General features: G+C 40.9%; 1 protein-coding gene across 5 annotated transcripts in view; it reads right to left on the bottom strand.

The window, feature by feature from the left end:
- Positions 1 to 24214, bottom strand: part of Phactr2 (phosphatase and actin regulator 2) — a 263525-nt gene that overhangs the window by 8823 nt on the left and 230488 nt on the right. For all 5 annotated transcript variants that reach the window (XM_060380256.1, XM_060380257.1, XM_060380258.1 and 2 more), the window contains 4 exons: positions 23245 to 23300; positions 17675 to 17736; positions 16017 to 16154; positions 8224 to 8300 (listed from right to left, as the gene is read on the bottom strand). In XM_060380256.1, the coding sequence (XP_060236239.1) occupies positions 8224 to 8300; positions 16017 to 16154; positions 17675 to 17736; positions 23245 to 23300 (333 nt within the window). The remainder of the gene's footprint in view (positions 1 to 8223; positions 8301 to 16016; positions 16155 to 17674; positions 17737 to 23244; positions 23301 to 24214) is intronic.

The following is a 24214-nucleotide window of genomic DNA, read 5'->3' as shown; positions in this document are numbered from 1 at the left end:
CTCCCCTTCTTCTATATGATTCCCTACACTCTGCCGAGGGTTTGGTTATGAGTCTTAGTGTCTGCTTTGAAACACTGCTAGGTAGAGTCTTTCAGATGCCTTTTGCGGTAGACTCCTGTCATACGTTCAATGCACATCCCATTTGTCTTTCTAAATGAGGATTGATCATCTTCGCCCGTGTCCACTTTCTTGATTATCTTCTTTAGGTGTGTAGATTTCATTATGTTTATCATATCTTGTAGGTCTATATAAGCGAGTATATACCATGTTTGTCTTTCTCCTTCTGGGATACTTCACTCAGAATGATCTTTTCTAGATCCCACCATTTGTCTGCAAATTTCATGATTTCCTCCTTTTTGATTGCTGAGTAATATTCCATTGTGTAAAAATACCACAATTTCTGTATCCATTCCTCCGTTGATGGACATCTGGGTTGTTTCCAAGTTCTGGCTATTACAAATAAAGCTGCTACAAACATGGTTGAACAAATGTCCTTGTTGTGTACTTGAGCAAATTTTGGGTCTTGAGGTAGCACTACTCCTAATTGTCTGAGAAAGCGCCAGATTGACTTCCAAAGTGGTTGTGCCAGTTTACATTCCCACCAGCAATGGAGGAGGGTTCCCCTTTCACCACAACCTTTCCAACATGTGTTGTCACTTGAGTTTTTGATCTTAGCCATTCTGATGGGTGTAAGGTGAAATCTCAGGGTTGTTTTGATTTGCATTTCCCTAATGGCTAATGAGGTTGAGCATTTCTTTAAGTGTTTCTCTGCCATTTGATGTTCCTCTACATAGAATTCTTTGTTTAGCTCTGTTCCCCATTTTTTAATTGGATTACTTGGTTTGCTGCTTTTCAGCTTCTTTAGTTCTTTATATATACTGGATATGAGTCCTCTGTCAGATAAAGGGTTAGTGAAGATTCTTTCCCAATCTGTAGGCAGTCGTTTTGTTTTGATGACGGTGTCTTTTGCTTTACAGAAGCTTTTCAGTTTCATGAGGTCCCATTTATTGATTGTTGCTCTTAGAGCCTGTGCTGTTGGTGTTCTGTTCAGGAAGTTGTCTCCTGTGCCAATGAGTTCTAGGCTGTTCCCACTTTTTTTTCCAACTGATTTAGAGTATCTGGTTTTATATTGAGGTCTTTGATCCACTCTGACTTTAGTTTTGTGCAGGGTGATAAATATGGATCTATTTTCATTTTTCTACATGTAGACATCCAGTTGGTCCAGCACCATTTGTTGAAGATGTTGTCTTTTTTCCATTGAATGGATTTGGTTTCTTTGTCAAATATCGAGTATTCATAGGTGTGTGGGTTTATTTCTGGGTCTTCTATGCAGTTCCATTGATCCAGGAAAAGAGATATTTTAAAGAGAGACATCTATGCTATCAGACTACTGAAATAATAAGCTGCAGGGACTTATAATTGCCTAGGAATCCCATGCTGGGTAAGGGTAAGGCTGAACTCTGGTTCCATCCAGAAGCTTGCCTGCCAGAGAGAGATTCCATGCACTTTTGTCCTACTTATCAGATTACCTTCGAGGACAGACCTGGGCCAAGTCAGTGATGGGTAGACTCATAGTGTTGAGCATACCTAAGGCCTGACCTCCATCTCTAGCTGTGATATGACAGTTACCAAAGCTATCTCACATGCATCTAGGAGAGCAGACATGAATGGATATTCTTAAGCTTTTCCCAGTGAAAAAAGCAGCTGGTCCAGATGCCCCACCTCCATTGGCGCAGCACACCTGTGCTGGCTGCATCCAGGAAACAGAGCCCAGGATAGCTCAGGGAGAGCCAAACAGCTGGAATTTACTTTCTACCCAGACTTTTGGGCAAATGGTTTATACAGGAGGGTGTGGAGGGAATTTTAAGCATTTTCTTGCTGGTTTGGAGAAACTAAAACTGGGGTTCTTTCCAGAACAGCTCAGTGTGGTGCACACCTGTAATCCTAGCACTCAGGGAAGTAGAGGGAGGCCAATCACTAGGAGTTTAAGGCCATCATGGTTTACAAAGTGAGCCCAGGACAGCCATGGCTACACAGAGAAACCCTGTCTCAAAAAAACAAAACAAAACAAAATTACACATCAAAAAGCTGAAAGTGAATTCTATTGGGTTGCACTGTGGCATGACACCAGGTCCTTGGACTGGCTTGGGGAAGGGTGTGGCTGGCTAGCACTGTGGCTGCAGCCTCTCTTATAGACAAGCCACAAGATCTGGTAAAACAAAGAAACACACTACAGTATCCAAGTCAGTCAAAGATGTTTACACCCTGCAAAATTAGGAAAAATTAGGCTTTCTCTATTCAAGTTTGGCTGTGGAATTTTATGGTGAGAGGAACAGCAAATGTAGTTTTTCCTGAGTGTTTAGCTTTATTTCCCAAGAACTTCACCTATCTGATAGAATGACAGTTTTGGTTATAGGCATCAAGTCAGTGAAACAATAAACAGACTCACTCTGCCCTAAGGACACATGCTTTTCCTCCATCCTCTGTTTAAGATGTGTCTGATTATGAAATTATTGACATCTTTTTTTAAAAAAAGCTAGAATGCATAATTTTTAGTTTCCTATTATGTGAGGGATCGAAACAGGACTGTTTCTTATAGTCATGGAATTGAAAGAAGAATATTTATTTACCAAAGGAAGTTCTTCCCAAACTCCATTCCTAAAAGCTTACTCATACTCCTATGAACTCATTCAGATAGTAGAAAAATAAGACTGCTCACACATGCGAAATATTCTGTCTGTGTGCTTAAATGTTGGATACATATTAAGATGTTGGATACATATTAAGATCTTAGGTAATTAATCCTTCAGTTATTTATGCTTTCTGGGTTTGGGGCTTAAGCTCAGGATCCTGTGCAGGAGAGGCAAGAACACTATCACAGAGCTGTGACCCCACCATCAAGCCCTGTTTCCTTACAGGGGTCTCACTGCTGTGCCACACAGAGCTGTGTTAAATGAAGATCCTCTCCTAAGCCACCGTTGCCTGTCTCCTGGGGCACTGCAGCCATGCTGCCTGTGCTCCTCTTATTCCCAATGCTGAGGCAGACTTGCAGTATTTTACAACTCTCTCAATGTCTCCGTCCAGGTACAAGAAAATGGATTACCAAAGGGAAGTGCCAGGCTCCAGCCCTCTCCCTCTTCTGTGGTAGACCCTACACAGGGTGTGCTACAGTCCCTGCAATGCCACATTTTGAAAGGCCACGCCCATCTAGGAACTGAAAGAGTGGTTTCTTTTCTATGTAGATCCAAGCACATGCCTCCAAACAAAATAAAATATGCAGTGTGAAAATACATGAAAAGCATTTTAGAAGTTTAGAAAAGAAAAAGTACTCCATAACTAAAATAGACTTAAGACCTTTTGATCTCATTTCCAGTGTTTTTTTTTTTTTTTTCCTAGACACTTGAATTTTAAATATACCACTGTACCATAGGCAGTCAGGCAATATACTGTTTGTCTACTGGTTGTGGTACAAAAAAAAAAAAAAAATCTCTTGAGAGCTGTTTTGACTTTAAAAACTTCACTTCAATGATCCATGAGAGAATGATAATACTCCTTCTTTAATAAGCAAACATTTCAGACAAGTAAGATTATTCATATCTGAAGTTACTCTGTACTCTAAAATGTTGGTGTGCAAAACTAAACTTATTTTGTAAAAAGTGACATCCTCTCTTGATTATAAATCTGATATACATTAACACACCAAAAAAGACCATTAGAAAATGAATACCACCCAGAAGATTCCAGTTACCCAAGCCTTACTACTGTAATCTTTTAAAATTTACTTTTAAGTAAAATATGAATTTTTATGTAAGTTGCCACATAATTTAGAGAACTGTTTTCTATTATAGAAACTCCACTTGTCTCTAAAAGGGAAGTAGATTCTGTTTGTCATGGTGGTGTCTTTTGAGAACGTAATGACTACATAATCAGCACACAGACCACTGTTCAAGCAGGTTCACTTTTGGGTTTCAAGCAGGAGGCTGAGTGGGCAACAAAGGGGGAGAATACAGACTGCAGCTAATATGCCAAGGAATGCAGGTTACAGCTTGGTCTCTTATCAGGCCCCAGGCTAAATTCTTGTCCTCATCCTTGTTGCAAGGTCCTAACCTGGGTTTCAATTCCAAAAAGCTCTCTGGAAAATGCTGGGAGCAACCAGGGATATTACAGATCAACACAATTTATCATAACACACACAACAAAAGACTCTCTGCGATGGAGGCCAAAGAAGTGTCTTCCTGCTGTGCTAAAAGTACTCCCGATATCAGTGCCTGCACGTAATTCAAAATAAATCGCCAGGCTGGAATCTTTATTTATTGAAACAGGGTCTAAGGAGTTGGATTCCTTCAGTGTTTTTTTTTTTTTTTTCTAAATATCTGTTGTTGATTAGACAGGACATTCTCCCGTCTCAAAAATGCAAAGAGTTTGAAAGGGTCAGTGGCAGAAAGTCTCCTGTGTCTACCCCAGCTCCCAGCTCTCTTCCCCAGAGATAAGTGATGTTTGCAAATAACTGGAGACAAAGGAGGCTACAAATGGACACAATTCTTCCCAGGTTCCCAGAGAGAGGTCTCAATCGCTGTGCCTGAGTCTCTGGATGAACAGGGCACAGAGCTCTCTTCAGTATAACCTACCTTCAATTTGTACAGGCCTCAGAGGCTTAGGATCTGATAGGAAGGCTTACATGGTGCAGGGGACGAAGTCTGGCACTAACTAGAAGAAAGAACTGCTGCCATGTGCCTAGGCTGCTTTTAAAGGGATGGGTGAGGACTCAGAGCGTTTATGCCCATGAGTGGGCGGGTGTCCAGAATGCCGCAGTCTTTTACATGAGCAGTTTCCTAAGAGAAATTCATGGCCACATTTTCATATTATTTTGACTAGAGACAGTAGTGTTTATCAAAACTTTTTCCTCTTAAAAGAAACACTGACACCAGGATGAAGATCAAGCATGATTTTTATATCTCCAAAGCCAAAAGTACTTCCCCGCTGGAATGCAACTCTAATGATGTCACATAAATTAATGGAAAAATAGTAGTAGACATTTGCTTTAGTGCCAAGCCTTAAAACTTGAGCAAGGCATGTTTATTTTGCTGTTATGAATATTTAATTTTTCCTTATTGGAATAATAGTTTAAAGGGTGTTGATCAATACATTACAAAAATCTTTTTTTTTTTAATAATTTATTTATTTATTTATTTATTTATTTTAACATTTTTTTTTCCTTTTTTTTTTCAATGCAGTTTATTCAGGAACATTGAACAATCCTCGGACCCCGGGGAAAGCCAGCCCACAGCTTAAATAGCCTCTGGGTAGCCAACCCAGGCGTGCCACGGGGGCAATGCAGATAGGTCCACATACATGGAAGCAAGCCAGATCCTCGGCCTTAGCCAAATGTGGAGTTGTTCGTGACAGAGAGCACTCACCATCGGGAAGGTGGAAGGCGGAAACCAGCTCCATCTTTACAACAGGAAGCACTGCCTTTCCACATGTTGTGTGTGAGTGAGAGAATGTATCTGGGCTGTCTATACATACACATACATTATATATGGATGAGTTTGGAACTGCACAGGAAAAAAATGCCTAGAAGTACATACCTCCACCTTTAACTAGCACTTACCTGGGAGAATAAAGATGAGGGTGGGAAAGGAGTAAAGGAGGGGCTTTGTTTTATTGATAAGCTTTTAAATTGCATCATTGCGCATATAAAAACATAAAAATAAATGCTTCTGACATGTCCCTATGATTAGTTTTAGTGAATTTCCTAAAAGAACGCAACAGAAAGGAGATCTTTTAAATACATCTCAGAGAATTAGAACTTTTACAAAATGCATGGGTTTTTTTTCTTGCTTATTTTCTGCTGTAATTTATTCTCACTTCATGCTATCAAATGGAAAAAGGTTAACAGATCTTAACGATTTATAGGAAAGCTATGCAGAAGTAAAAGTGATTTGAATGGCTAGGTGGGATGAGTGGAGCTTAGGGGTCAAGACTCAGCCACACAAACACATGCCATTTATTTCCCCAGCCAGTTCTGTGTCACCATAACTATCTTGTCTCCTTTTTAAGATCAGTTTTCCTAAACAAGCATAACATCAGGTGTCATGTGTTAACGTGAACTTTTCCAGCTGTAACAGAGAGGGTACCAGTCTGGCATAGTAAAGGGCCAAGAAAGCCCTTTACCATCAGAAAGCCCTCAGGGAGAGAACACTGATCCATTCAGGACATATGTTGGCAAACAAACAAGGAAGTAAGAAGAACCATGCTAAGGTGAAGTCTCTGCCACACTAGACCGTCTTACGTGATCAGTGTCTACAGAACACTTCACAGAAGGTACCTGCTATGAAAAAATGAAGTTTCACCTCCATTTCCTTTGCCTTGTGACAATGTGCCCTAGGTAGAACAGCATCCTGACCTCTAGGAGTCACTGAAGGGCTAGGAGCACAGGATTTGGCTGTCCTACTGAGGCTATTTCTAGATTAGGGCATTGCATCAGTGTTTGTGTTCAGAAAGACAGAGAACCTTGTCTTCTTCATACATCCATTTGTTCTGGAATTTTCAATCATTCAATTCTCTCTCTCTCTCTCTCCTGCTCTCTCTCTTCCCTCTCCCCTCTCTCTGTGTTTGTCTGTCTGTAGGTTTATATGAGTTTGTGCATATGTGTGTGCAAGTATGTAAGCAGATGGGATTTCTTGCTCAACCTGGATCTCAAGTCTGTATCCCCCTGTCCCACACCTCCCTGAAAGGCTGGCAGCCAGCGAGCCCCAGAGACCTCCATGTCTCTGTTCCCACAGTACTGTGGTTATAGGCTGCTGTGGCCATGCCAGGCTATTTAGATATGTGCTGGAGATCCAAACTCAGATCCTCATGGTTGTGTGGAAAGTCCTCTTACCCACAAAGTCATCACCGCAGCCCCTCAATCTGGATTCTAAAAACTTAATTTCTGTGCAAAATTTTAGGAATATGCCTGTTATATGAAGCAAAGCTCATACATGGATGAGATGTAAAGAGAACAGCAGTTACATGTGGTACCAGACCACAGGAACATTAGTTCCTCGCTAGTTCCTGTCATTGGCAAAACCAAGGGTAATGGGGAGAAAAATCATAGCATTACGGTTGTTGAAATTTGGATCTCGGGTGCCCATGTGCTAAAGTCTTGGTCCTCAGCTTGGCTCTACTGGGAGTGCTGTGGAGTTCAGGGGTGGGCGTGGCATGAGAGCTTGCAGTTGTTGGGGCACGCCTGTGAGGATGGGGCCCACGTCCCACGTCTCTTCCTTATTCTCATTCCTGGGCACAGTGCTGGTGAGTGGTGTTCCGATGTGTGGCCACCATGATGTGAAGCCTGGCATAGGTCCTGAAGCAGCAGAGCCAGTCAGACATGCCCTGGAGTCTCTGAGATTGTGAGTTAAAGTCAGGCTTCTTTCTTTACTGGTTGAGTACCTCAGAGAGTTGTCTGACCTCACAGGGGATGACTTCAGGAGCCAATCAAAGCTTGATTTCCACTGGACGTTCTAGCTTCTGAAAACTCAGTTTCTAGCCTGAGTATTGTCCTGTGACCCTGAAATAACACACATCCCCATCCTGCCTCTCCACCAGCATCTGTTCAGAGCACAGAACTTCAGGCCTCGGCTTAAGAGCAGAAGATTACAATACTTGCTCATTGGCCCAAAAAGAAACAAAAAAAGAGAGCCTTAATGTAGCCCTTCAGAATGATTCAGACTTCACTGAAAGGTAAAGACAAAAACACCTCATTTGAGAAATTTTAAAAATAATTTATTTATTTTTGTTGTATGTGCATTGTCATTTTGCCTGCATTTATGTCTGTGTGAGAATGTTGAAGTCCCTGGAACAGGAGTTATAGACAGTTGTGAGATGCTATGTGGGTGCTGGGAATTGAACCTGGGTCTGTTAGAAGAGTCATCTATCTCTCCAGCCCTGGAAAACTTTATTTAGCATGGTTAGTTTGGGTGTTCTTAAAAGACATAACTGAACCAATCAGAAAAGTCTAGACATTTATAATCGGATCCTGCTGTATCTTTCAATCTGCCACCAGGACTCTAGGTTACCCGTAAAAGCAAAGACAGACAAAGGTGAGGTAAGCAGAAACAGTAGATGATTTCCTGCTAAACCACGTTAAAAAAAAAAAAAATCAAACGGTGTCGCAGTACACCTGACATGAAATTGACTATGTTGAGTATTCTAAACATGCAAAACTAAATCTTGTCTACCTACCTGGTAAACTGACGACTCTCTTCATGAACTTCCATTTCTGTGCTTTTAAATTCATTTAGTTCTTTTCTTATTGCTGCCTAAACAGGAGAAAATGAAGCAGAATTTAGGTTGCATATTTTCCCAACCTACACAATATCTGCCAGGCAGATATTCTTCTATGACGTAATATTTTGGGAAAGAGAAAAGAATCACTAATTTATCCCAGATTAAGGTTTAATAAATGAAACATGTTACAGTCTGAGCACTCCTGATATAAAACTTGGAAAAATCAGAACTCTTCAAAATCTGAGGCTTTCTGAGCCCCATGTGAGCCCCAGTGGAAACATTCCATGCCTGACCACATGTGACAGTTGCAAAGCAGAGGTATGGTACAAACGTGTAAAATGGCCTTCATGTGTATGCCCATGAATGCATTCTTTTTATGCAGTGGTGGGGATTGAACCCAGACCTCATCCCTACCAGGAAAGCACTCTACCACTAAGCTAGACTCTGGGCCCCATAAATGAATTTTGTGTGTAGACACAGTCCTCATTCTTCAGCTATCTCATCTCATTATGTACTTGCAAATAGCACAAATTCTGGAAATACTCCTCAGTCATAACCACGTTTGGTTTTGCATTTCAAAGGAGGGATATTCAGCTGAAAGCCAAATTAAAGCTAGGGCAACCTCCCTTAGAGGGTCTTTGGTGTGGGGGGAGGCAATAAGGTCTTCACCAGACTCACTGTTGGGTCATACAGCAATGTCCCCCCCATCTGATGACCACCGCAGATGGAAGGCATGGGGTTTTTTCAGAGAACCCATAGTCTGTTCTTAGGAAAGTTTTACATTGAAGCCTGCCCGCCCACAGCAACATAGCTTTGACTCACTGCCGCAGGGATGCGAGAAGGCAGTTGCTATTTATTTTTTCATGCTGAAAGTTTAGACAAACAGGGCTGAAAATTCAGCCCAGCATTTAAAGCCACTCACAGAAACATCAAATAGAAGGCCTTATTTAAAGAACACATAATCCATGCCATGCACAACAAGAAGACGCTTATGCAGACTGGAAAGCGGAGACGCCCCTCCAATGCTAACTTTGGCTGTTCTGTATACAGACAGAGGCAGGATTATACATGGGATTAGTTCAAATTTCTGCCTTATTTTTATTTCCTATTTTTCTACAGAGAATATCTCACTCATAAAAAGTACTAAAAAAAACCTCAATCTTTGTAAGCTCTGTGTAGATTGCACTGTTCAGGCAAAACACAGAATATTGTAAATATTATGCAAAGAATGTTTTCCCTCATATAAAAGGAAAAGTAGAAATAAAATATCCTTATGACATCTATGTTAAAGGGACTGACTTCAGCTAAATATCAAATGTCAATATAAACCACAGGGAGTGCCTTCCGAGAGAGGGGAATCTACTTGGTGGTTGAAAGTCAATGAACTTTGGAAAAGGGAAAAGAGAACAAAGCCCCAAGACCCTTTGTGGCTCTCATCATTAACTAACATTCTACTTCCCTTCCAAAAATATTTTAATGGGATAATTAAACCCTGTTGTCACAGACTGTCTCCTCCACCCAGATATACTCTTTAGGCCTGGAAGTCTCTTTGGGAGTGGGGGGGGGAGGAGCCTCGGGACAGTGAACAGTGCTCAGAATTCTTATTACTAACTCTAACTTTTGGAAGTGCTAAGGCAAAGACATGTTTGTAGGCCAGAGTCCCCTATGACACAGTTATGCCATGTGTTTCACCAGTCACAACAATGTGGATGCTTGGTTTTGGTCACAGTAGCAACTGGCACCGGAGACAGGAACCAGACAGTCGCTCAAATGAAGATCTAGAAAAAGTTCCTCCTTGGAAAGAAGTGTTTGCATGTGAAAAGGGCAGAGAATTCCATGTCTGTGTTCATTTAGAATTTCTTCTCCATGCAAAACTTTCAGCAGAGGCTGTGGGAGGCACCTAAACTGGCCGAGGAAGATAAGGATGCTAGCATTAATGCTCCATGGCATCATGACACTTATGGAGTAACTTTCCCCTTAAGCTTCAGCATTCCTACTAGTATAGCTGGGGTGAGTGTGACCCGAAGGGCCATGTGGTAAGGCCCAAAGTCCATGGAGGCATTATTAGAAGTACTGTGAACACATAAGAGGTAGGGTCTTATATGTCTTTAGGTCACTGAGGGCATGCCTCTGAGGAGATTATTGGACTATGATCTGTCTATCTTCTCTTTGCTCTCTTGACTCATGAGGTAAGTGGCCCAACCATTCCATATCCCCACCAGACACTCTAGCTTGTGATTACTTAAGCTTTTATATACGAACTGAAATAAAACTTTTTCTACTAATATGCTTTAGGTTGTTTTTTTTTTTTTTTTTTTCTTTTTTCTTTTTGGTTTTTTTGAGACAGGGTTTCTCTGTGTAACAGAGCCCTGGCTGTCCTGGGCTCACTTTGTAGATCAGACTAGCCTCAAACTCATAGAGATCTGCCTCCCTCTGCCTCCTGAGCAATTCACTGTGATGCAAGAGGACGCTGATGAAGGAGAGCTGAATACAAACAAGATGAAGGATTTACTGGTGATAGTGAGCTTGCTGTCAGTTGAAGAATACAGCAGAATCCAGGAAAAGCATTCAAAGAGAAACAGCTTGGCTATGGAGTTTATAAGCTGTGCCCCACTCCACACAATAAACTTACAGCTTTCCACAGGCAGACGGCAATAGTGGACAACTCCCCCTTTCAGTGCGCTAGGGGAAGGGGATGAGGGGAATAGGGAGGGAGGGTGGGACTGGGGGAGTTGATGGAGAGGGCTTCAATTGGGATATATAATGAATAAATTGTGAAGAAAAAATTAATTAAAAATCTTTAAAAAGAACTATGGCTTTCTAGTCCCCATCTCCCCAGCACACACCCACTGCTCCCCGCAGAACCAGTCACACATTCATGGGCACAGCCCATCTCCTCTGAAGGGTCACCAGATCACTGCCTTCCTCAGGTGTGCTGTCTGCTTCCTCAGCATGGACTCCAGATGAGTCCCGTCACTGCTCTACAATGTCACCACAACACGGCCTTCCTAAGGTCTACTGCCTGCCTCTTCAGCATGGACTCCGGGTGAGCCCTGTCACTGCTTTCAACAGGGACCATGGCAGAATCCCTGTGCCGCTGTCACCACATCAGCCTAGGCTGTGTCTGTTCCTGGCCCAGCAACATTTGCTTCTTAGAAGCCAGCTGCCACATGAAACACTGGACTGACCTGAGCAAGGTGGAGGCTGAGAATTTCCCAATACTAAGAGAGACTTCAGAGGATGAGATGTCATGCAGACAGGGAGCAGGAGGGCAGAGACACATCCATCAAGAAATGACTTTGGAAGTGGGTTCTCGAGGCCTGGCATCTCTCCAGTGCCATGGGGGCTTGAACCAAACCTCTGGACTGATGTGCTCCAGAATTTTTACCTACAAAGTTGTGAGTGCTATACATCCCTGATTTAAGCCAGCAGCTTTGGGCTGCTTTCTTACAAGGCAGTTGAAAATCTACATGATATTCTAAGATGAAACACAGGCCCAGAGAATCAGTGACCAACTGGATACCAAACATTCATTAAGTGATTAGGATGGGGGGTCTACCCATAAATCTGCAAGTCCTACATACACACAATACCATGGGATTGGAGCCGGTGGTGCTGGATTGGACTACCTATGGGAAAGCAGCTGAAACTCAGATGCAGCACCAACCCCAAATGGCAGGGAGTTGCACTGAGACAATATGCCCAGTGGTGTTTGCTATCATGGGAATTAAACCCAGCACATAAAAATGACTAAGCCTAGGTTTAAGGTTGGCTAGTGGTGAGTAGCCACATGCATTCTTAATCTAATCAGTGCTCCTCAGTTTGGGGGCACTTCTTGGCAAGAAGCAACAGGCAATTTGTTGAAAATATGTTCTTGCAGCCTTCTCAAACATTCCAGCATGGGTTGTGAATGAAGAATTAGCTAGAATTTCCGTGTGCTATCTTTTGTTTATTTCTTTGCTAAAATGCTGTTATCAGACAGAGAGTGGACTGCTCACTGACTCATTAAGCTCAGTGTCATGGGGAGTGAAGTGTGCACCCCATGAGCAACTACTGACATTCCACAGAGAATTAACATCACACTCCTCCCAGGACTGGCTAGTCAATGCATTTCTGGAAAGGCTCTATTCATCTTCATGTCCCCTGTACCTAAGATAGCATTGAGTTTTAATAAATGAGGCAGATCTATGTATCATCAAAAAATAATATGTATTCTGCTTTACTAGAAAATTTTAGACTGAAAGTCTCATAAGTATTTTAAATTTTAATCCAACTTGGGTAACCACTGAGTGAAATTACTTTGAGTATCTAAATAATATTTGAATTTATTTTTCTTTAAAAAGTAATATGAGCCTTCAGTAATTTTTATTTTCAAGAGATTTGTGTGTGTGTGTCCGTTTGTGTGTGTGTGGTTTCAAGACAAGGTTTCTCTGTGTAACAGCCTTGGCTGTCCTGGAACTCTCTTTGTAGATCAGGCTGGCCTCAGACTCACAGAGATGTGCCTGTCAGATCTGCCTGCCTGTCTCTGCCTCCTGTGTACTGGGATTAAAGGCATGCACCACCATGTCCAGCCACTCAAGTGGGTTGCAGAGATCAATACTTAAAAAATAAAACTAATTTTAAGCTACATTTATCTATTTTTGTGTATGTGAGCCTGTCTGCGTGTTTGTGTAGAGCACTGCATGTGCCGTGAGATGCATGTAGAAGCTAGAGAGAAACTTCCTTTAATTATGTGTTTTCCAGGGACCAAACTCAGGTTGTCAGAGTTGGTAGCAAATTAAGTTACCCATTGAACCATCTCATTGGCCTCCTAACCTAATTCTTAACACAACAGTTAAATCATACGTAATGAATTTTAGAGCAATTAACTTAATGAATCAAATATATTATTTAGACTCTGACCAATAAGTGTTATGAAGTATTTTAAGGTAAAAGTAATAACAACCATTTTTTTTCTTTTTGCTACAATGACAAGTAGCATACAATTTTCACCCTTAAATAAAATGCTTTTAGCATGTGGGCCATATTTCTTTATACGTACTTATGTGTGTACGTGTGTGTGTGTGAGTGTGTGTGTGTGTGTGTGAGTGTGTGTGTGTGTGTGTGCACATGTGCATGTGTGTGTGCACACTCATTGGGCATGTACGGAAGCCTGAAGTTGACATATGAAGGCCTTCCTCGATCACCTCTGCATTATTTCTTGAGATATGATATCTCAATGAGCCTGGAGCTCACTGTTTCAGCTTGACTGTGTGCTTAGCATCCCAGGGATCCAGCTACCTCTGCTAGGGTTACACATATGTATGATGAGCACAGTTAGCTTTCTTACATGGGGTCCTAGGATCCGAACTGTGGTTTTTATGCTTATTGAGCAGCACACTCCCTATAGAACCAGCTACATAGCCCCTGTATACACCTATTTTTACAATCATGGGAAATGATTTAATTTTTCTCAGTGTTACCTAGAGAACAGTATTTTTAGACATTCATAAAAATGCTATGCATTTATCTGAATTACACTGTTGATTTTTACTGTTTGTGATTTCTGGGTATTCAGCTATTTGACAAGAAACACACACTGCTTGCATATATAAAACATACTACACATAAACAGAACACTTGCATGTACAAAACATACTGAATGTAAACATGGTCAATTTTTGCATTTTTTTATTTTCTACTTTCTACCTTTAAAAGTACACACTTTTTTCTGTCTAAAATAAACTCTTACTTTTAGAAAACACACTTTTGCTCCCTAGAGAACACAAACACAATAAAAGCACAGCCCTAAAAATGTCATCCTTTTGACTTTAAATCACCTCAGGATAATGTGTGAGATTTCTGAGGGAGAAGGCGAACCTCCCCTGTAAGTCAGGATGGACTCTGGCTCCATGTTGGGGCGCCGGTGCTCTGGCTATGGTCAAGGGAGATGTGAGAAGTCTATGTCTTCAGAACACTCCAAAACAGAAACCATACTTGAAGAAGAAAACCTGACCAGGCCCAGTACACTGCAGCTAATAAGCCCAAGACTGAAGTCTATCTTAGTCTCAGTTCAGATGTTCTTTAAAAAAAGAAATCTCTGCCCATTATAGCTGGAGACAGATGAGCTCTGCCTTTACAGGGAATGGCAAATTGAGTTTACATATGAGGGCGGTAGTCATTTGGACTGTCACTCTTGTACTTTTTGCAATCTGTAGGTTTCACTGTTTATCTGGCCCATCTAAAGGTTAGCATTTGAATAATCAGGTGGCTGGTAATGGATGTGGCAAATCATACTTTTCTAAGAAGGATAAATAACACTTTCAGTCTATACAATATGACCTTACTACTCCCCTATCAAGAGGTAGAGATATCTACTCCCTTCTCCTTGGTTCTGAATTGGCTTTATGACTTGCCTGGAACTAACAGAATGAAGTGGACATACAGCCAAGTGACTTCCAGAGCTGATTGGAAAGGGCCACGTAGTTTTTTTCTGGTCTCTCTTGGGACATATACCTGCACAGAGGGAAGCAAGCCTCTCAGGGAGGATGTCTGATCACTTACACTGAAGACATCATATGTAAGTACTTCTGTGGGCAGCCCAGGTAAGCTCCACATTGGAGTCATGGCAACCAAGACACAAGTGTCTCTATATGTTGAAAGAATTTCTTGCACATTGTATGGATGCATTGCCTGTCAATTAAAAAAAACCTATAGCCTATAGTATAGGTAAAATAGAAGATGAGATATTCGGCAGGCAGAAAAGATTCTGGGAAAGAGCCAGGTGCAGGGGATTTGCCTGGGAAGATGAAGGAGGACAGATGCATGGTACCTGAGCAGAGGTAACCAGCCAGTTGGCAGAACTAAGATTAGAACAAATGTGTTATTTTAAGTTATTAGTTAGTCAGGGATGAAACCTAGCTATATGGCCAAGGTATTTGTAAGTATGTTTTGAGTCTCATAAGTCTTTATTCCGGGAGCTTAGGGCTGGGAGGAAAAACCACAACAATACTACACAGAGTCATTAAGTGCCTAGTTACAGGTATGACATGTATTTATTGAAAGTCAGATTTTGCTGAGAGTAAAAATTTATGAACTTACTGTTGGAAATACTTGTAAGCTCCTAGTGTAAAAAAAAAGTTTAAAAAGAAATAGTTGGTATTAATCTTTGGGTATGGGAAGATTTATTTTTGCTCACAGCTTCAGAGCTGTCAGCCCACCATGAAGGGAATGGTGTAGTGGAGAAATGAAGCTCATGATACAGTGGCCAGAGAGCAACAAAGCGAACATCAGACAAGGCTGCCACAAGAAGTAACTCCCAAAGACATTCCCCAGGTCGAACTCTTGCCTCCAACTAGGCCTTAACTCCTACCTTTCAGCACTGCCTAATAAATATTATGAATTTCTCAAAGGATTTATTCACTTGTTAGATCAGAGACTTCCATATCTAGTTGCCTCTAGAAATGCCTGAAAACCCAGCCCTGTGTGCATGCTTTATGATCTCCTAGGTCTTTTGTAATAAAGACAACCTGATAATTAAGACTGACTACTGCTGTGAGGAAACCCTCCTCATCTATGCTTAAATAAGGACTGTTTACATGGCAACTGAAGACAATTTCTCTGAGACACAGTTGAAAGAACTGTACTGCTATTACTCCACATGGCCACTTGAGCGTTCAGATGTTCAGAGGGAGAAAGATGATTGGATGGGTGAGTGGAGGATGAGTATGCAGGTTTTGTAAGCACAAAAATGTCACTGAAATTCTTACCTTGTCTGCAGGTGTCAACCTGGCCCAGGGCTTGTCTGCTCGGCGGTCATAGTCGGGAGAATCGGTCACTTCTACATACTCATTAAACCGCAGGATCCTTCGGGCTTGTAGCTCTGCCACTGTAGGTCTTAGGCTAAGCTAAAGGAGGGAGGGGAAGGGGGGGAGGCAGAGATCAGTTACACCTTTACAGCCTCTAGGTGGCAAGTTTTCTGTGTGGAACACTTTTAAGTTAAGGTCACTTTCAGGTATTAAAAGAGAAGCAGTGGCATCTTGGGAATTTGTAATGAGACCTAGAAAGTAGCATGCCCTCATTTCCACACTAGAGGATCATCATTGCTAGCTAGGTCATCCTTTGGCAACTGTCTGTGTTGTGCAATTCCCCACAACATGCCTCACAGTGAGATTAGGCTTGTCTGTCTCTGACACAGGAACACACAGTGACAAAGGCCCACCAGGTAAATACAGCTCTAGAATGGCTGTGGTAGCAGCTGACAAGTTTAGACAAAAGCTATGGAACTCCTAGAAAATGGAAATTAGTCTCTGCTCCCAGCATATATAGAAATACAGGGTTTCTCTGCAGAAGTAGAGAAAGGCACAGCTATAGTGCAGCCTCCCTGGAGGAGAAGGGCCATCCACAGCCAGAGCAGCTGATAGGCAGGTGAGGGAGGCTTCCTTTCTGTGACCTTTCTGACATGACTGTTCATGGGCTTCCTTCTGGAGTCCTCTGTACCATTCAAATTAACTATTATGTTTAATCTGGCACCAGCCCTGGGGCTGTTTTTGCCTTTTTCTCTTGATCCTTTCCCCAAGAGTAAGACCGAGATAATTCTTCCACTAGAACAAAACCCAGACCTACCTAACCTACTTTTGCTGTGAACTTCCCAGCCAGCCCTCACCAATGTGAGTCAGATCACATATTCAACTATGATGTCACATTTTAGTCACCCTGCCCCTTTCCAGGTATGCAAGGTATATCTGATAAATCATTAGAAGGATTTATAATAAAATATCAATTCTGATAGTGCTTAATTTTTCCAAAGACTAGTATTTGTAACATAGAGGGGAAAAAAAAAGGTTGTGGCCCTGGGATCAGGTTTGTATTTCTGTAAATAAGTGGAAAGGATTGCCAGAGTTCCAGAGAGAAGCCATTTGTCAGTTTTGGTAACACTGTGGTCAAATTCCCTCAATTAATTACTCACTCAGGTCTGCTATAGAACAATGTCAAACTGCAAATAGTCACAAAATACTTATTTAATATTTCCTAGACTAAATAGAAAGTGTGAGCATTTTAAAATCTAATTAAAGACATAAAGATATATTACAATATTAATGTTGGTTCTTTAAATAGAAGATTTGTGTGTGACTTTTCTTTTACTCTTACTTTTTGTATTTAAACTTTTCACTTAAAATACATACTTTTATAATCAGTAAGTGCAATGTACAAACTTAGTTAATTTTTCAAAATGAGCACAACATGTAAATAGAAAATAATTGATCTGTATGCCTTGTTGATTTTATCTAGGAATGATGTCTTGGTGAGGTAATAGGAGCAGCCATCCCTAAACATTCCATTCACATGTTAAGACTGGGTTTTTATCTAACAAAAATAAACTGTATCCCAGAACACACATGCTCATTAGCAGTCATAATGTCATCACCTTCCTGCTGAGTCTCCGTTTGAGTTCCATTTTGGCTTCTTGCTCCTCTTCTTCATTCTTTTCTGTATGTTAGGGAGGTAAATGGACAGTTACTAGAGATAATTGTATAATCAGAAAAGTGTACCCAAAACAATTACCCATATGTGGCTTATGCTGATCAAACAGCCATCACCTTAGACATGCACCAGAAGATTCCCCAGGAAGAGCAGTCACACACATCATATATGTACAATGATGTCTTTTTTCCTAATGGAACTGGTTGCCTTTTATCACTAATTTTAAACCTTTAGCCTCCAGATTTCTTGTTCTACATGCATATTATTGTTGACGACCACCTGGTTTTAGAATCTACCAGAATTCAGAGAAAAATTTATTCTGGATCTGTCCTTCATGTGAAAAATCAGAGACACACTAAAAGAACAAATTAGAACCATCCAATGCACATCCAAGCTGCTGACTTTCATTCAAACCCAACCAAAATATTTAGTTTGTCTTCCTATGTTTCCATAGAAGCAAATGTAAGCACTCCTTGGGACTTGGCTTTCAAGCCAATGTTCTGAATGGGGCTATGTTGTACTATGGGTAGAAATTATTTATTTTCTTGTGACTTTAACTTTTCAAAGCCATCTTTTCCTCTAGTGCTTCATCAAGTAGTGCAATCTCATGTCGTCCAATGGACAGGAATGAAAAAAAGTTCAGAATTTTAAAAGAAATAAACAGCTTTTGGGATTTATGGTATGCATATTTGAAAGGCTTGTCTGTTGCTTCTTGTATCTCATCTGTGTTAAGTAAGGCACGATTCTACTTCATAGTAAAATACGTGCTGATGTTTATATTCTAAAGACTCTACTGAAGAAAGACTGTACTGTAGAAGATCAGTTAAAAGGCTTCAGAAAAATGCTCTTCTATGTAAAGAGAGTTCTATGTAAAGGCTTTATTTCTTTAACACATCTATGAGTATGCGTGCGTGTGTGTGTGTGTGTTTGTGTGTGTGTGTGTGTGTGTGTGTGTGTGTGTGTACAGGTCAGAGGACCTTGAATGTCATCATCTGCTGCCAACCACCTTGGTTTTTAAGACAGTGTTTCTCACTGGGACCTGAGGCTTACTGATTAGGCTGAGGTGTCTGACCAGAGAACCCCAGGATTCCATGTGTCTCTGCTCCACCACACCCAGCTTCTTAAGTGGGGAGCTGGTGATAGAACTCAGATCCTCATGCTTGCACAGCCAGCACTTTACTGACTAAGCAATTTCTCCAACCCCAAAATGTATTTACTGTAAAAATTCAAATGGCCTTTTCACCACTAAGGCCATTGGTTTCATAAGTAAAACATTAGTGTTGACTACAAATAGCACCTATGGGTATTTGCTCATTGACCCCAATAAGTTTCTATTCTTTACACACAATGAAGTTTCTGTATTCTTCTGAAATATGTCTTTTAATTTACAAGGAAGATGATCTATGTCACTATATACAGTGATACAATCTGAAATCAAGCTTCAGACAAGTGGCACTTGAAGTTCTTGCCTTAAATGAATTTGGTTCTATCTCAGATTTCTTATGTAAGCTTTGCTGATTGCTTCACAAAAACATGTCTTTCTCTACCCTTAAAATGTACACAAAGGGTCAATTACTTAATGTGAACTAAATGAAGCTTGTGAATTGACTATTATACATATTAGACAAATTCCAAACTTCTTGTTAATATGATTAAAATCAGAGCTTCATAAGGCAAGAACTGTGATAATACAATTAGTTAAAGAAAAATATAATCCTTAAATGTAATTTTAGCCATTTCTTCCTGTATGCCTACCATGTTTCATTTCTTTTTTTCTTTCTTTAAGCTACTCTTTTTAAAATTTAAATTTATTCATTCTATTTTAGGAGTGTTTTGCCTACATTTATGTTTGTATACCATGTGTGTGTTTGGTGTCTACAAAGGTCAGGAGAGGGCATTGAATGTCCTGGAAATGACACTGAAGATGACCGTGAACCACCACATGAATGATGGGAATCAAACCTGGTCTTCTGTAAGAGCAACAAATGTTCTCAGCTGCTAAGCCAACTCCCCAGGCCCCCACCTCCCATGCTTCCTTTCTTAATGGCATTTTTCAAAGAGACACAGCACATAAACAAAATCCCGAAGGTTTTCATTACTTATGTGGAATGTCATTTCTCTGAAGGCAATACTAGTTTTGCCCTATTAAGGATGTTGTACAACAAGGTGACAGCTAGTGACGTTTAATAAGGAAGCGCCCCCGGCAGATAGGGAACAGGAGTAAACAGAGACTTACCATCTGGGAGTTCTGACATTTCCCACGTTTGAAGTGACACTTCTAAAGAGGGTAATGGATGGAGGGGAGCTGCCGAGGAGTAGCCTCTGAGTCTTGGCAGAGTGGGACAGGGTCAAGGTTAAACTGTGAAGCTGGTACTTAAATATCCTCCAATGTGCCCAGTCAGGGTGCTTTTCCTTCACCTTTTGCTTAATTAGAAGGCCAACTGTACAGTATGATGTGAACTGTTTTGGACATTGGGATGGACTGAAGAAGAAAGTAACAGAGCTCTTGGTCAGTGTCTTGCATAATAGTTGAAGGGTGTTGCCTCAGACAGCCACAGGAAAGCGTGTGAAGAAACAGCCCATTAATAGATGAGCTTTAAAGGCAGTGGGCACTGCAGAAGCCTGCCTTGTTGGTCAGTCAGTGTGGCACCGACGCCGTGTGGTTTAGCTAAGAGAAGAGGGGAGGATCAAAACCAACAACTGGAGTATAGTGCACTGGCGAGCCACTGACGGGGAGAAGGCAAACTCGGGCATCTCCTCCCCTATGTTCATTGTGGCTTTTTATCTGTTGTCTGTGTTACACATTTCCATGTGGGTGGCTTTCTGTTTTGTTTTACTTTAAAATATTTATTTATTTATTGTGTATTTGTTCACAATTACATTGCCACAGCACACATGTAGAGGTCAGAGAAAAACTTGTAGGAGTGGATTCATGTGGGTCCTGGGAATTATACTCAAGTTGTCAGATTCAGTGGCAGTGCCTTAACCTGCCGAGCCATCTCATTGGCTCCAGGTATGCATTTTCAACAAAGAAAGTACATTTATAACCTTTTGAAATGTCTATATGTATGTGTATCCACATATATCATATATACATATATATGTACATTTTTATGTATATATACACACACGTATTAACATGTACATATGTTAAAAAACTCAAATCAATGGGTATATGAAGAATAAGGATGTTCACAGTAGAATATAAATGGCAAACACATGGCTGGTGGCCCTCTGTAAAAGTCCATCACTTTTTGTAGGTTTAAGAAATTTCACAGTTAATTGTTGAAGAAAAAAGTTCAGAACTTAAGGCCTGAGTAATTTTTTTTCCCCTCTGTGGAAAATACATTTGGCACGACAGTCACAACTGAACATAAGAGCAATGTATTCTTTCTTTCTCAGGTCCTTTATGGAAAATGTGTGCCATACATAGCAGTTTTCCTGATCAGCTAGAGTTAGGAAAAGACAGCTTCTTTGTAAGTTCTTGATTTTAAGGGACTAGTTTGAAAAGAAATAATCAAACATAACAATATAAGTGTAGTTGTTAAAAAAAAAAAACAAAAAAGCACTTTCACCAACATAGGAAAGCAAGCAAGTGGGGAGTATAAGGGACAAAATACTAAGACATCAAGTTTGTCCCACGTCCTTACAGAATAGCTGCTAGTATTTATTGCCATCTCAGCCATGCTTACTAAAGTGGTGGGCGTGGATTAGAGAACTGTTGAATATTTTATGCTTTGAATCACTTTTCTAGCCCTCAAAAGAATATCTATGTGACTTATAAACCATATTGTGTCACAGACAGAGTTTTCTAGTGTTTTCATTTATATATTCTTGGGGCTTTAGAAGGAAAACTGGAGATGAAATATTCAAGCAAAAAGGGGAAAGTACAGAAGAGCGCAGTAGCAAGGGGGCTGAATGAAGTGTTTGTGGGCTAAGCCCTGTGCTGCTCAGTGGAGAGAACCTCCCCAGCTCTGCCTGCTGCCCTTGGCCGGTGTCAGGGGACCTGGAGCCAGGTATCAGTCTCTTCAGACTGGAAATGGACCTCCTGTTTCCAGAATCAACATGAACTTAGAAGGAAGTAAAACAGGCCTGGAGTCAAGTCTGAGTTGACTTTGGTCCCTCACTCTTTCCCAAATCTCCAGGAAAACAGAGGCCACAAAAGCCAACACAGCACTTAAGATCAACATGCAATAAATTTCCGGATCCATGAAAGAGTTCCTCAAATAACTAAACTCCACTGTGGCTTGGCACATTGGTCCCCCAAAACAGGATTACTCCAAACTTGCAAGGCCCTGTTTTCAAAGTATTTCATCAGACATCCAATAAGGCATGTCTTCTATACTTGTAGGAGCTCACAGTTCACCTTTGAGCCTAAAGTTTAACTCAGTGAGTATGCCTGAGGAATGCATCATGGAAAACACTGACACTTCCTTGCTGTTTTGTTTTCATGTCAACATTAGACGTTTCTAAAGTAAAAATGCACCTTTCTTTTGTAGCCACCTTTTTGTCTTTCCAGCATGCATTTATGCACATTAGTAGGCACTTTGATGGGTTCTAATCAAGCTATGCTCACAAATAAACAGAAAAAGTACAGCAGGGAAGAGATACTACAGTCTAGGTGGCTGGTCCTCCTTGTACCAGTAAGTATTCATTGTTGGGTTGTTTTGGTTATGGCAGCAGTCCTACAAATATACTACAGAATTCTTTCTGTCCTTTAGAAAGGAAAATAGCTCAGTAGAGCACGGGGTCATCCAGCAGGTTGACTGTATTCTGCCAGCTTTGTTGAAAAGGATGATCCCATGCCAATGGCTTACTGCTATTGTAGCACTGCTCGGAGTTCTGATGGTTCCCACTCTTTGAAAGACCACAACATAAAGAGCTCCTTTGGAACTGGGCTAACACCTACAAGTTCAGAGAATGGTGGGACAGACTGTTTCTACTGGGCTCTCCCACACTTTGCCACCAGAAGTCAGAATGGAAAAATAAAGCAGGAAATGAATGGAGAACTCTTTTAAGTGTCAAGAAACCACAAAGAATCCAAGAAAGAAGAATTATCTCAACAAAGGAAAATGAAATGCCTTGAAAAACCCCTCTTACCATAATTTTAAATTGGGACATTTGTTCAACCTAGCAACAAACTTTATTATTCATAACAATATAGGAATGTTTGATTGATTTCCTTGTGGATTCTTTCTTTGGCAGTTATTTGAAAGCAAGCTACAGCATTTGCTTTAATATTTGGGTAAAAGAACACATGGGATACATTTCATTTTTCTCAAAAATAATTGCTATGAGCAGGACTCCACTTTATGGGACATCAGGCTTAAAGCCATAAAGAGAAATATAAAAACCAAGAAATTGTTTTTTAAAAGATGTAAACATCTAGTAACACATATACACAGGCCATTTCAATCAGTTGTGAATCGTGTCTCTCTCCTGATGGATGGGCTGCCTCGGGGGCACCTTATTATTGATCACCCGAGGAACTATTGTATAGCAACATATACTCACGTTTTAAGATGTTTCTTTGCTCTAATTCTTCAGTTGTTGGCCTCTGGCTGAGTCTCCTACCATGACAAAATGAATATACTACAGGTTACAAGATGATTACATTACAAGTTACAAATGAGTCCCATTTGGTGGAAGATACAAACAAACAGCAAAACTAGACACTGTTATATCTCGAGAAATAAACATAAACATTGTAAGCCTAAAAGATAAATGTTTTCCTTCAATTTGTTTGGACACTACCAAGTGGGGCTTAGACTTTCAACTATCTCCCCTTCACCCATCCTTGAAAGACAGGCACCTGACTTTGGCTGGGCACATGTCTACAGATCATGGCTTCACTAGCAGCCAGGTGTGGGCTGTGACTTCCTTCTTGCAATGAGACATGAACAGAGTGAAGTTTTTAAGTTGTTTTTTTTCCCCTCAACACAGAAGAGTGTGTGGTCCTTGCTTTCCATTTCTCTCTTGGACAGGCTGCCCTTGAACATGGTGTTATGAGCCAGCTTTGATCTTGCAGATGAGATTACCCAGGGGCATAAGAAATTAACAAAGCAGAAGGAATCTGGCTGTTGGGCCTCCAAGAAGAGGAGAAACTTCTCATCACGCTGGGTGGCCTAGCTTCCTCTAAACTAGTAAGAAAAAAAAAAAATCAACATACATTGCTTGAACTCCCATTTCCCTGGCATGTTACAGCAGTGTAACTGATAGCTTACTTAATTAATGTACAGTGCACTGGGGCCTCAGCTGCTGTTGTAAAGTTCATGTCAATGTATGAGTTGCTCAATCTATGCTGCTCAGGGTTTGAAGGGAAAGCCTGTGTCAGGCACTGTAAGTGAATGTATTATATACAACGTTATCTTAAGCTATTCAGCTCCCTCTTCCCTGCTGCTGAGATAAGCCAGGCTCATCCAGGATTAGTAGTTAACTGCTTCCCGTGAGAGCAGAAACTCCTAGAAACTCCTCATAACTTTGT

The sequence above is a fragment of the Meriones unguiculatus genome, chromosome 3, assembly GCF_030254825.1.
Source record: "Meriones unguiculatus strain TT.TT164.6M chromosome 3, Bangor_MerUng_6.1, whole genome shotgun sequence".
Lineage (NCBI taxonomy): Eukaryota > Metazoa > Chordata > Mammalia > Rodentia > Muridae > Meriones > Meriones unguiculatus.
Note: the sequence above shows the minus strand (reverse complement) of the source record. Positions and strands in the feature narration are given on the sequence as shown.